This window comes from Pithys albifrons, chromosome 19, assembly GCF_047495875.1.
Source record: "Pithys albifrons albifrons isolate INPA30051 chromosome 19, PitAlb_v1, whole genome shotgun sequence".
Taxonomy (NCBI): domain Eukaryota; kingdom Metazoa; phylum Chordata; class Aves; order Passeriformes; family Thamnophilidae; genus Pithys; species Pithys albifrons.
In genome coordinates this window covers 6212585-6226589 of record NC_092476.1, presented here as the reverse complement: position 1 = coordinate 6226589, position 14005 = coordinate 6212585, and the positions used below count along the sequence as shown (strand labels likewise).

Below are 14005 nucleotides of genomic sequence, written 5' to 3'. Positions count from 1 at the left end.
AGTGGTGGCTGGGGGCGGGGCCAGGGGTGCGGCGGGGCCGCTGATTGGAGGAACGGTGGCTCAGGGGTGGGGCCTGGAGGGGCGATGGCTCGGGAGGCGTGGTCTGGTGCGATGAGGGGCCGCTGATTGGCTCAGCGTGGTGTCGGGGGCGGGCTGTTGGCGGCCAGGGGCGTGGCCGTGCCGATCCGCCGCCATGTTGGCGGGGCCGCTGCGCTGCGCCCGCAGGTACCGGAGGGGCCCCGGGGGGGTCGAGGCCGGCCCCGGGGGCGGTGGGTGCGCGACCCCGCAGCCCCACAGCGCCATCGCTGCCTCTCTGTAGCCCTCCTGTGCCTCCCCGTGTCCGCGCTGCGTCGCCCGCATCCCCTAAATTCTCCTGCAGCGCTCTGCATCTCCTCCTGAATCCCTCTTAAAGCCTTTCTGCACCCGTGCGCCTCTCCTGCGCTTTCCAGCGTCCCCTCTGCATCCCCGTATCCTCCCTAAATCCTCCTCGCATGCCTCCACCCGCTGCACGGCTTTACTTACTCTCTGCACCCTCGTCCTACTGCACCTCTCTCACACCTCTTTCTGCATCCCTGTATCCCATCCTTACATCCCTGCATCCCAGCCCTTCATCCCTGCACCCCTTCTGCACATCTGCATCACAACCCTGCATCCTTGCGCTCGAGACCTGCATCCCATCCCTGCACACCATCGTTGCACCCTCCCTGCACCCTCACGCCCCGGCCCTGCATCCTGCCCAACAGCTGAGGTGTCTCTCTGGTCCCCTCCTGCCCCTCACTCCCCTCACCTGTACATCCCCTTGTCCACCCCTGCACCCTCTACCCACCCTTGCACCCACGGGAGGGGATTTTCCTCTCTGAAGGGATGTTCCTCTCTGAGGACATGCAAGTAAAGTCCCACAGACGTTGCTCCCACACCTGCAGCTGCCAAGTGTGTCCCCAAAGGGTGCTGGAGGGGGGCTGCCCTGGGGATGGCATTAACCCCACCATTGCTGTGCTGAGCTGGGGGACAGTAACCTCCCACGAGCCTCCAGCGAGTGGAGAGGATTTGTAGGGTCCTTGCAGGGAGGGAGGTGTACAGAGCACCAGCAGAGCCACCTGGAACTGGGGCTGAGAGTGGTTCCCTTGGCACAGGGAGGAAATAGCAGGGAGCAGCACCCCATCCCAGGGCACTGGCAGGAACCAGGTTGATGGTGATGCCATGGGCCATCATGGCTCCCTGCTGAGACTGAGCTTCCCTGCGGTGAGCAGGGAGCCCACGAGCTTGTTTGGTCTTGCAGGTGCACGTTCCTGACCGGGCTGGCAGCCATGGCCACGGCAGGGGCACCCAGCACCCCTCGTCACACCAACCGCCTGATTAACGAGAAGTCCCCGTACCTCCTGCAGCATGCCCACAACCCTGTGGATTGGTAAGAGCAACAGAAGCCTTTCCCCCTCCTCCTCCTCCTCTCCTTGTGTCTGTGGGACTGAGGGATTCACTGCCTTGGAAGCCCCCGCCAGCTCAGGGTCCACACTCCTAAGCCAGCTCTGAGTGTCTTGATTACTGTCACCAGGCAGCAGTTCTAGAGGAGCCCAGATCCTGGCAGCTGAAACCCCTGAAGTTCCTTGTCTTTCCCCTCACAGGTACCCGTGGGGTCAGGAAGCCTTCGATAAAGCAAAGAGAGAAAACAAGGTGATATTCCTGTCAGGTAACCAGAAACAAGACATACTTCCTGTCTCTATGGGTTGTTCAGTAGATGATCAGATAAGTTGGGCTGCATCCTAAGCTGGTGTGTGAGTAGCCATGTAGGTACTGATAGACACCAAGCAAGGGAGGGAGGGCCATGCGCTGGAAAAGCTCTCTGAAAAGGTGGGCTCATTTAGGATCAGATTCCTTGGCCAGATTTTAGAAGCAAGAGCTGAAGAGCCCAGGTGGCCTTTCTCCTCCATCTTGTCTCTAGGGAGGCAACAGCTGTTGCCCATAACAGGGCTCCCCATCACGCATGTCCTACTTCCTGCAAGGGGCCATTCCTCACTTACCTGAGCTTGTTTTCAGTCGGCTACTCCACCTGCCACTGGTGCCATGTGATGGAGGAGGAGTCCTTCAAGAGCAAGGAGATTGGGGAGATCATGAACAAGCACTTTGTGTGCATCAAAGTGGATCGTGAGGAACGGCCAGATGTGGACAAAGTGTACATGACCTTCGTGCAGGTGAGGGAGGCACGGGCAGGGCCCAGGAGGCTTTGACTGACTCTCTCAAGATGAGGTTCATGGTCATGTTCCTCAGGCAAGAGGAACGAGTATGTGGGGAGGTCTGGATGAAGTCATACTGGATCACAGGGGTGATAGAAGCACATCTCTGTCCTCAAGTGAAGGCTCTTGGATGTGCTGGAAGGGCACAGAGCAGAAAGTGCCTCTTGCGTGACCTCAGTGCACCCATGACTTGTCTTTCAGGCCACCAGTGGTGGAGGTGGTTGGCCCATGAGCGTCTGGCTGACCCCAGATCTCAAGCCCTTTGCTGGGGGGACATACTTCCCTCCTGAGGATGGATTTCAGCGCATTGGCTTTCGGACTGTGCTGCTCCGGATCGCAGAGCAGGTGCGGGGCAGGAATGGTGTAGCAGCCAGTGCTCAAGCAGAAGGCACACAGGGAAATTTGTCTGGGCATGAACAGTGACTGAGTTAGGAGATAGAGTTGTGAGGAAGAATAGCCCAGAGAACGTACCAGAGTTCTGCATTAGAGGTGGATTTGAGCTGATCAGGGAAGAGTGATCAAGAACTGGAAGTGGGTTTGGACTGGTGCAAGGCAGGAAACAATAAAAAACATGGAAGAACTGGCTTCTCCCTTTGTATCTTAGTGGAAGGAGAACAAAGATGCCCTGTTGGAGAGCAGCAATAGGATTCTGGAAGCATTGCGACAGACATCTGAGATCCATGTGCAGGGCCAGGAGTCACCCCCACCATCCAAAGAGGTGATGGACACCTGTTTCCAGCAGCTCTCCAGATCCTATGATGAGGACTATGGTGGCTTTTCCAAATCCCCCAAGTTCCCCACCCCAGGTCAGTGTGGCCTCTGCTGCTGAGCCCTGCCATGAGTCAGGCAGTGCTGTGGGGGCAGAGCCACAGCCTCCCACTTTCTCCCTGTATTTCAGTGAATTTGAATTTCCTGTTCACATACTGGGCCATGCACCGAACAACTCCAGAAGGTGCCCGGGCACTGCAGATGGCTCTGCATACCCTCAAGATGATGGCTCATGGGGGCATCCATGACCACATTGGTCAGGTAGGAGGAAATCCATGGGGGTAAACCCCTGGCATGCCCTGGAAATGTGGGATGAAGACATGTCCCCATGGTCTTTGCAGGGGTTTCACCGCTACTCCACTGACCAGCACTGGCACGTCCCACATTTTGAGAAGATGCTGTATGACCAGGGGCAGCTGGCAGCTGTGTACAGCAGAGCATTTCAGGTACAGTTATGGCATCCTTCTGTGAGGGGCGAGCTCACTTGTGCTGGCTGGACAGGGCTGGTTTGATTTGGGGAGCAGCTTCAAAGCCTGTTTCCCAAAATATTGTCCATCCCATGGGCATGGAGCTATCCTAGGCCCCCATTCATCTACTCTTGTTCAAACAGAAACACTGCACAAACCCATGACAGTGTAGCCCCAGGGTTTTGAACATAACAGGGGAGGGAACAGCCTTCAGGCTGGTCTTTGCAAGTCAGCAAACAAATGCTGCTGCCTCTGACCTTGGTGTAACTCTTTAGTAGATGATCAGTATCCACTGATAGTAGATTTCTATTGGAGATCTTACTCTGAATTTATCACATATTTAAAATCCCTGGACTTCAAAATGTGATTCCCCTCCTTTGCCAACTCTTTTAATCAGAGTCTCTTACTACATCTTGCTGTGTCTCCTGCCTCCCCCATGCCCCTTGTAACACTGAGGTCCACCCTGTGCCTCTTGCAGATCTCTGGTGATGAATTCTTTGCTGATGTTGCACGAGACATTCTGCTCTATGTGTCACGGGACCTGAGTGACCAGGTAGGGTGTTCCCTTAGCTGAGCCAAAGGGAGCCACTTCCGCTGCTCTGAGATGTGGCTTGGGGCTGCTTTTCCCTGCCTCCCCAGCTGAGCTCAGTCTGGGACACTGCTGCAGCTCAATGACCAGACTGCTGGCCCAGCAGTGATGGGGAGCTGTCTGAAGGTGCTGCCCGATATCTGGATGGTCTCTCTGTTGCTCTTTTCCCAGGCAGGAGGTTTTTATAGTGCAGAGGATGCAGATTCCTACCCAACCACCACATCTGGAGAGAAGCGAGAAGGAGCCTTCTGTGTGTGGGCGGCTGAGGAGCTTCGGGCTCTCCTCCCTGACCCTGTTGAGGGGGCCACAGAGGGCACAACCTTGGGAGATGTCTTCATGCACCACTATGGAGTGAAGGAGACTGGGAATGTGGACCCCATGCAGGTGAGGCAGAGCAAAGACTTGCCTAGTACCAGGAGCATGATGGGGGATCTGCATCCCTGGGCATGGAGGGATAGCAGAGCAACCCAAAAGCACACAGGGTCTGACACCTTCTCAGCTTGATGGTGTTCATTGAATGTGTCTCTCCCTTCAGGACCCCCATCAGGAGCTGAAGGGCAAGAATGTCCTCATTGCCCAGTGCTCCCCAGAGCTGACAGCGGCCCAGTTTGGCCTGGAGCTGGGCCGGCTGGATTCCCTACTGCAGGAGTGCCGGCACAGGCTGTCCACAGCCCGTGCACAACGGCCACGGCCACACCTGGACACCAAGATGCTGGCAGCATGGAATGGTGAGGCAGCTTGGCTCCAGGGTCACATGCCTTGGCTAGACCCCTCTGCAGCTGCCTGGGACCAGCATCTTTTGGGGGGCTGGTAGCAATAAGTCCTGCTGGAACTGGAGAACCCCCAGAGAAGCATGAGTGGGTTGGGATCAGGAGCTGTGGGGAAGCAGCCCCCACACCTGAAAGCTGTGAGGCTGTGGAGAACCAGGAGGAATATTGTTCTGGCTTTATTTCCCTCCCCAGCTGCCAGCAGAGAGCAGCAAAACTCTTTCCCTGACTCAGTCCAGCTCCCCTGGCTGGGCTGTGGGGAAGGGGACTGAGTTGGGGATCCAGAATCCTGACTAGCACAGAACCCATCCCCACTACTGCATAGACAGGGGAACCACAGCTCTTTGTCCATCTGTCTGGGTGTCCTGCAACAGGTTATGCTTCAGGACCCCAGGCACTGTTCCCAGCAGTATATCTCTGGGTATGTGGGTCTGGAGCTGGTGTGGGGCTGGAGTTATACCACATCCTGCAAGCAGGGATACTCTTAAGCTCTGTTTCTGCCCACAAGCAAAGGCTCAGCTCCTGCTGGCCTTGCAGCACTCTGCCCATCTCTTTGGTGACAGTAAGTGACTTCCTTAGTGATTTGAACTGAGCAGAAGAGCTGGTGACTGAGCCCTGACCTGCTGGTATCAGGGAGGATGAGCTTCATGCTGAGCATACTTCAAAGGACAGACAGTGCTCCCCCTGAGGCCATCCTCGTGTCTGTGCCTACCCAGGGCTGATGATCTCGGGCTTTGCCCAGGCTGGGGCGGCCCTGACTGAGCAGGAGTATGTGCATAGAGCTGCACAGGCAGCCACCTTCCTGAGGACACACCTTTTCGACCCCACCAGTGGGAGGCTGCTGCGAAGCTGCTATCGGGGCAGCGACAACTCAGTGGAGCAGAGGTGAGTGTCAGAGAGTGTCTGTAGGTCAAGTGGCCATCCCACAGTCTGGCTGTGCTGCCCAGGCTCCCAGCACAGCCCATCCTGTCTTCCAGGCAGGACAGCTGGGAGGAAGTGTGGTGTTTGCTTTGTACAGAAATACTTCTAGTGCAGTTTAGGATGCATTAGTGCCCCCCGCACGATGAGGAGGAATTAAAGTCAAATCCTTTCCCATTCCTCATCTTCCATGCTGGCAGAAGTCTTCTCCTGCCCTCCCCTTCTGTACAGAATGCTGGGGCTGAGCCATGTGATCACTTAGCACAGCCACTGCTTATTTCAGTGGTGTCTCCTTGAGTAGCAGAGACCCAAGGCAGGGCTTTGCTGGCTTGGAGAATGTTTCCAACCTGGTCAGTGTAGAGATCCTAATGCTCCTTCCCCATATGCCCCTGCAGTGCCATGCCCATTCAGGGCTTCCTGGAGGATTATGTCTTCGTCATCCAAGCACTCTTTGACCTGTATGAAGCCTCACTGGAGCAGGGCTGGCTGGAGTGGGCCCTGCATCTCCAGCACATGCAAGATAAACTCTTCTGGGACCCCAAAGGCTTTGCGTATTTCTCCAGCGAGGCTGGTGATCCCTCCCTGCTCCTGCGTCTGAAGGGTGGTAAGCTTGGGGACATGGCCATGGGTAGTGGTGTGAAGCAACTTTGGGAGGACAGGGGTGGTGCCAGGGAGGAGGACCAGGCCGTGGGGTGGTGAGGCACTGGGCTGATGGGAGCTGTTGTCCTCTGCAGACCAAGATGGAGCAGAGCCCACTGCCAACTCTGTCACTGTCACAAACCTGCTCCGAGCAGCTTATTACTCTGGCCAAATGGACTGGGTGGAGAAAGCTGGGCAGATCTTGGCTGCCTTCTCAGAGAGGCTGCAGAAGATCCCGATAGCCCTGCCAGAGATGGCCCGGGCCACTGCCATCTTCCATCACACTCTGAAACAGGTATGGGCTGAGGCTCAGTTTCCCCTACAGGACTTGCTGCAGAGAGTGGGACTGGTGGTGGGATGCAGTCACAGCTCTTTTTTCTCTCTCCTGCCACCCACACTCCTACACAGGTTGTTATCTGTGGGGACCCCCAAGGAGAAGACACCAAAGAAATGTTGCACTGCGTCCGCTCTGTCTTCAGCCCGAACAAGGTAGAGGTGCCCCCCACTTGCCAGTCCTCCCCTGACCCCTGTTGCCTACATTGCTGGTGCTTTCATCCTTCCTCCTGGTGCTTCTTTAGCATCCATCCTCCTTCTTCTCTGTCCTGCCTCTCTTCTGGGAAGCATCCTGTCCTCCCCAGAGTGCAGGCAGCCCATGAGTGGCTGCAGCAGCAGCTGCTTTTGCTGCTGGCTGTTTACACTGCTCTCAGCCTGAGCCCAGTGCTTTGCCAAGGGAAAACCTTTCATTCTGGTGCAGATGTGTCATGCCTGGTGGGGATGTGTCATGCCCCATGCAGATCCAGCCAGTGTGTGGGTCACCTGCTTCCTGGAGCTACCCTGGCATCCTTGGAAACAGCAAGGCTTGCTCCAGCTGTGGGTACCTCCAGCTGGGAGGGGCTTGCATTTCCCAAAGCTTTTATCCCCAGCTGTGCTGCCGCTGTGTGCTGTAGTTCCCGCCTGGCTCTGCTTGTCTACATCCCTGCTCTGAGATGTGTCACTCAGTGCATCCCATGGAGGGGCTGGAGCTGTTGGCTGCCTGTGGAGCTGGCAGGGAAGGGCAGTGCAGCAGCTGGTGCTTGTCATGTTTTGTGGGCAGTGTCCCTGCCCTGGGGAGGATGGCTCTGACCTCGGCAAAGCTGTGGAGCCGAGGGAAGTAGGACTGGGCTGTGGGTGAGGGGCCTCAGTGTTTGGACGAGATTTGTCCCTGCCTGTTGTGTCCTGGTGCCAGGGACTGGCATGTTCAACCTCAGCATGGGGAAAGCTGGTGCTTAGGCCAAGGCACCAGTTTGCCTCTGTCACTCCAGCTGGGATGAACTGGGGAGGGCTGATCCATCAGCATGGTATTCCCTGCTCTGTCCTCACATTAGCTCAGCCCATGGAGTTGTCACCCCTGACATGTCTATATGCCCAGCAGTGTTTAATGCTGGTGTTGGAGGAGGGACATGACTCCCAGGAGTGCAAATGGGACACGCAGCATTCCTTCCTCCCACCATCACTCATTCAGCAGCACCTTCAGCCATGCTGCTCCCTGTGCTGTGTGCAGGGTCTCTGCTTCTGCACTCTTCTTCTCTCCCTGTGAAGGATTACAGTGGGTGACCCAGTTTGCAGGGACAGGAAGCACCATGGTGGAGTGGAGAGCCTGGCACTGCTGCTAATAACCCACTCTCTGTGCCCACAGCTGGTTCAGCTGTCAGTCCCTAGAGCTCAAGTTGGGGACAGCTTCGGGATCTTGAGCAGAACAAATGTCCCCTCCTTCCCTGTGGTTTGGCTCCCTCCTGCTAAGCTGGTAACAAGTCTGGCCCTGTTTGCCCTTTACCTGCCCTTGCATCTTCCTCATGTTGTGGTGGTGGGATGGAACCAATGCTGTTCCATTCAATAGCTTCTTTTTGTTTCCTGGAAGAAGGATCATGGTAGAAGGGGAAAGTTCTCTCCCAGAGGAGCACAGCGCAATGGGCACGTATCTGTTTCCCCAAGCATGAGTGTGCAGGAGCAGGAGGAGCATCATCTCTGGCAGTAGCAATGACTCTCACCTTGCAGAGGTGATGAAGGGAAGGTGAGGGAGAATCCCACTGCTCAGAGGGTCACACTGCCCTTGGGAGCAGCCTGCTGCCTCCTGACTGCCATCCGTCTTTCCATGCTGCATCGCATTGACACATGGTGCTCCTCTTCCCACCCACCTCCAATCCCCTCCAGCTGCTCCTCAGCTCTCCTTCCATACCCTGGGAAGCTGACTGAAGCAGAACAGTCCCAGGTCACCTGTTCCAGGGGTGTGGCAGCTTTGAGAATTCGCTTTGTCAAGGAGTTGGGGAAACATCATTGCTGTGTCCCTTGCGCCCCCACTCCCTCAATGGTGGCACGACACTGAGAGCGAGGTTCATCTACAGGAACACAATTAATTAGGTCGTTCGAGTAATTAATTCCTTACAAACCTCACATTGGAATCCTTGCTGTAACAAGATGCCAATGATAAAATGGCATTGAGGTCGTCATTTTAAATGGACCCTGGGCCCAGAGGAGGCCTTTGCCACAGGCTGCAGCTGTGGGGATGCAAGTGCTCTGGGGTGATTCTGATGGCTGTTCCTCAGGGTGTCCTGGTGCTGGGAGCACAGAGGGTTGGATCCCTGCTCCGGGGCTAAATCCCAGCTCCTGGTATAGATCCCTGCCCTATTAATGGTCTTTAGGGTAATTATGAAGGATCCCATTATCTCCTTAGCTGCACAGCACTCGCCTGCCGCTTGCCTTCATCCTGGCCCTGTGAGAGGACCTTGGGGAGCTTGTGAGAAAAATGAATAATGAATTTCAGATTGGACATGAATTGGTAATTAATCACTCCTGGAATTAATTCCAGACAAAGGCGAGGGGGGAGGAGGTTGGTGGCTAGCAGGAGGGAGGCAGGGAGACGGGCTGAGCCAGAGCTGGGTCAGGGCAGCGGCCACGCGGATGTGGGGTGGTGGGGGAACATGATGGGACCACGGCAGCCGTTATCCAGAGCAGGAGCTTGGGGACACAGTGATCCCCAGGGGATACAGGAGTGTGGGCAGCCCTTGCCAGGCACAGGTGAGGCTGTGTGCATGTCCTCAAATGTCAGTGCTGGGTTTGCTGCTGGCCCCAAGGCTGTTGTAGAGAAGGCAGTGCTGTGGTTGAAGATGTGTGCTGTGGAAGCAGCATTTGGTGTCGGCATCCCTTGGTGGTGTTGGTGTGAGTCTCATGGACGTGTGGCGAGCGTGTCCATACGTGGCAGGTACTGCAGCAGGTGCAACACTGCAGGGCTGAGGTGGGCACGGGAGACCTGTGTGCTCCAGCAGCAGGATGCTCCTGCCATGCCTTGGGCCTTTGCTCACCCTTTGCATCAGTGTCTGTATGAGGCTCACCACCAGCTCCTGGTCTTTCTCCTGATTAGCCTGCAAGCCCTGAGGCTTTAACAAACATTTTCCCTTTCAGAAAAGCTAATTATCCTGGAAGCGTGGCCGTCACCCCTGGCGGGTGCTGCTGTGTCAGCTGGGAGAGCCCCTGACCCGCTGCTAGTGTCTGAGTTTTTTGGGAAGTGTGGGGAGGGCAGGAGGAGCTGGGCTGCAGGTGAGATGGGGCAATGCTGCAGCTGGTCCTGGGGCTGCCCCTAGGCTGGGCAGGTGTTCCCAGGGAGCCAGCTGGCTAGAGCAGCCCCCTCTGGGCTGGGGTGTGCTGGCCCCTGTGCTTCATCCTGGCTGCCAAGTGTCCGGAGCAGACAAGGGAGGCAAAGCCACCACATCTCCATCCCACTCCCTCTGGCACAGCTGTTACAGAGATGTGACCACTGTGGGATGCTGGCAAGGGTCCCCTTGTCTGCCTGTCCCTCCCCATTTCAGATGAGTGCATGGGGGACACTGCCAGCCCTTGGCATGTCTGTGAGGAGGGAAGGACCAGCTTGCTGGCACTGGCTGGCTGCACTTTCCGGCTCTAACAGCTCCTTCTCTGCAGGTGTTGATGCTCGCAGATGGAGACAGCACTGGGTTCCTCTACCGCCAGTTGCCTTTCCTTGCATCCCTGGAGAGGAAGGACGGGAAAGCCACTGCCTATCTCTGCAGCAACTTCACCTGCTCCCTGCCTGTCACCTCCGTCCAGGAGCTGCGTGGGATGCTCAGCTCATGAGCCCCTCACCCCCACCATCTGCAGGAAGGCAAGAGGTTGACAGACTGGCATGGGACCATGGCAGAGCCCTGTAATAAAGCCACTCTGACCAGCATCCCAGATGGTTCCTGGCAGTGCAATGGGGCTGTGCCCTGCCCCACCTGCAGCAGGTCAGGGTCTGTTGGTCCAGCACTGTCTTGGCACAACCTACTCTGGTCCCTGGTGCTAATTTTGGCATGGCCAGGAGACACCCACGAAGAAGCATCTCCTCCCCCTGCACACGCGCTTGCTCCTTGTGTCTTCTTGCCGAGGAAAAGGAAAACAAATTAAATATAAATTCCAGTGTTAATGGAGAAGTCAGATGGGAAAACTATTAGGGTTTCTATAGCAACCCAGGGTAACACTGTCAAAAGCACCTGGATGACTTGGGAGTCAAGTGCTCTTGAAAGTGTTACTGGTTACGACAGCTGTGGTATTTTTCCATGACAGAGGAGGTTGTAACATACATTAAGTTAATATAGTGCATGGAAAAACCTGCTAATTACGATGGATAAAAACTTTATTTTCACTTTCTTCCCTTCCATCCCTCCTTGTCCTCCCTGCTTCCAAATGGGTAAGTACCAGGTTTTCACCATCCCTCTGACACCCTGGGCTCCCCCAGCATGGCACCCAGCACCCCAGCTAGCTGGGTGCTGTCATCTGGCAGGAAAATAACACTGCCCACGAGCTTTCCAGTGGGTTCTGCCAGAATTTGGGGGTAACCAGCCAGGAGAAATGCCTTTGAAGTCAAATTGGAATTTTGCACTTCATCTGAATGCTTTCTATGCTTGTGGAAGAGGAGGGGTTTTATTTTCCCTCCTCTCTTGATTTTAAAAGCTGAAGTGTTTCTGGAAATTCAGCTGAAAATTGCTGGTTTGGCAGATGGCTGGCTGCTTTCCTCTGGGTTTTTTTGCTCCTTTTTTATTTTTTTTTAAATTGGCATCTCTGCTGTGAGGATTGATTTGACACCCGTCCTCAGGAGCGCTCGGAGCGAGTTGGTCTGTGTCTGCTGGGAGAGCATCCTCGGAGAGCAGGGCTGGTGCTGAGTGCCTGCAGGGAAGCCCAGACATCTCAGATGCTGCAATGGCAGCTGTCCCTGAGGTGGCACAGGGCTGGGGGCGATATGCTGAGCCCGTTTCGGTGCCCACCAGCCCCCTGTGGCAGACAGAGGGTGCCCTTCCCCCCGTCTTGCTTGTCAGTGTGTCTGTAAGCAGCCACCGGGCAGAGCTGTGCTGTGAACCTCTATCAGGATGAACTGGGCTCACCTCTCAATAAAATAAACCAAACCAAAACAGAATGAAAAGTTCTCTGTGATGAATAACTGCTGTTGTGGCACCTCTGCCTTGCTTCTGTCCCCGGACATTGGTGCCCCAGTCCTGTGTGGCCCCATTCTCTGCCCATCCCCAGAGCCACCTGCCTGCTTCAGCCCTTTGGCTTTTTGGCTTTGGCAAGAGGTTGTTTTGCTTGAGTTCAGTTGCAGCACCCTCTCACTGGTCCCCTTGGTATCCCCCAGCCAGGCTTGGTGCCAGAGCAGCCACAGCTGCTGCTGCTTGGTGGTGGCCATCGCAGTTAAACCCTCCCAGTGATGCTTCCTTCCTCATCCATTTCCTGTGACCAAGCCATGGATTTCATGGCAAATGCCATTGATTTGCTGCAAGTGGTGTTTCCTGGGACATTTATCAGGAGACAGGGCTAGTGGGTGCTGCCCAGCTCGCCCAGCCTCTCAAGAGGGTGACAGTGTGGTCCGAGGTTCGAGGGTTCTGTGCCACTTCACAAGATGCATTTCCTGGATCTTGTGTTCCCTTCAGTGACAGATGCAGGAACTGCCAAGGACACTCTCTGGGGTACCACCAGACCCCCTTTCCCCACCCGCATGGAAGGTAGCTGGAGTCTGCACCCTGGACTCCCTCTGCTCCTCTCCAGCTGCAGTTGTCAAAACTCTCCAAACCCACACCAAATAAATGATGTGCTGCTTTTCCCCCACAAACACTTGGGTTTGCCATTAGGCTGCTCCAAGAAGGCACAGTGGGGCTTCATTACCCGGCCTGCGGCTCTGGGCTCACCTGGAAGCCCTAAGGAGCCATGGATGGGGAGAAACAGATTTTCCTCTTCCTTTTGTTATAAAAACTCCCTTTAACATTTAACACTTCCACTGGGGGAAGTGCAGTGCACCCCATCTCTTAGCCCACCAAGGGAGCTGGGAGGGCTGACACCCCTTTTGGGGGTCCAGGACACATGGGGTGGGGAAAGGAAGCAGTGCTGGCAGCCACCCTTGCTGCAGTAATGAGGCTTTCCCTCTAATTATTATTCCTCAGCAAAGCCAGCGCTGGTTCTGGGTCTTTTGGCTTTTATCTCCACTAGCATTGATGTGACATCAATGAGAGACAAGCTTTGAAAGCTGTTTGTTATTTGGGATGTTGCATCTGTGGGAGTGGGGAATGAAGAGGGGTGTCCCCAAGCCTGGATCCAACTCCAGTGTTGATAGTCCCCCCATCCAAAGCACATGTTGAGGTGCAGTTTGGGCATCCCAGCCTTTGAGAAGGTACATCAGGTAAAATAATGAGGTTTCCCCACCCAGTTGTTTCCTACATGGGTGCCCAGTTCACACCCGGGCATGTGGTTAATTCACACGTGAACACCCAGTTAGGGCACGGCTGAGCACCCCATTGTGCCATGCTTGGGTGGCCAAACAGCCAACACCTGAGCACCGATCTGTTCATGCCTGAGTGGCTGATTAGCTCCAGCCTGAGGGTTATTTCGTGCATAAACAGGCAGGTTTTGGTAGCTGGGGGGCTGCTGTGGGAGGAGGTTGGAAAGTGCTGCCCAGTGGCTGCTCTGAAAGTGAAGGAGAAGCCCCATAATGCCCTAAAATCCTAGGGGAGCCTCTGACAGGCAAGTGCAGGGGATCAGGAGTTATGGGGTTGGTATGAGGAGTCCTTCTGTGCCAATCCTAAGCAGTTAAGCCCAGGTACTGCAGTATTCATTCAGAGGGAATTTGCAGCCAACAAACTGCCATGGTGAGTCCCTTGAGTTCCAGCCTCCTCTGTGGGGTAATTTGGGGCACTTGCACCCAGAGGTGGGTTGGGGCATGTGCTGGGTTGCAGCAGCCCTCCTCCAGCATCCCATGGACCATCTGCAGGCAGTGGAGGGATTGGGGAGCTCAACAGCTCTGCTACCCCCTCCCTGTCCCAACATTTGCCTTTCACAGATGTTCATGCCATCCAGCTTCAGTAATTCCAATATTCCTGACAAGTGAATTTGCAGCTGAATCCAGCCAACACTTGCTCAAAATCTGGGTTTTGATTTTTAAACTGTCTTTCCATGCAGATGGGTGCCAGGGACCTGGGGAGGGGGGCAGAGCCAGACTGTGGTGTGGGGACTCTTTGGGCGTGTCCCACTCGGCTCAGCTGCTGCCTCAGTTTCCCCTTCCATAAAACATGTTCAGGTCACTCCTATCTAAAACATCCATCATCTCTGCATGGT

General features: G+C 55.5%; 1 protein-coding gene across 2 annotated transcripts; it reads left to right on the top strand.

Annotated features, from left to right (window-relative positions):
* Window positions 1-141: 141 nt before the first annotated feature.
* On the top strand, window positions 142-11862 carry SPATA20 (spermatogenesis associated 20). Of its 2 annotated transcripts, XR_011699416.1 has the most exons (17): window positions 142-225; window positions 1280-1408; window positions 1623-1687; window positions 2035-2189; window positions 2433-2576; window positions 2836-3037; window positions 3130-3260; window positions 3341-3445; window positions 3945-4019; window positions 4227-4439; window positions 4591-4783; window positions 5539-5707; window positions 6136-6344; window positions 6475-6674; window positions 6788-6868; window positions 9090-9194; window positions 10334-10419. XR_011699416.1 is itself a non-coding variant. In XM_071573723.1 (16 exons), the coding sequence occupies exons 1-16, from the start codon at window positions 194-196 to the stop codon at window positions 10502-10504; spliced, it is 2274 nt and encodes a 757-aa protein (XP_071429824.1). In that variant the 5' UTR covers window positions 142-193; the 3' UTR covers window positions 10505-11862. The 2 variants fall into 2 exon arrangements, 1 of the variants encoding a protein (XP_071429824.1); XM_071573723.1 differs by lacking the exon at window positions 9090-9194 and having other exon boundaries at window positions 10334-11862.
* Window positions 11863-14005: the final 2143 nt, after the last annotated feature.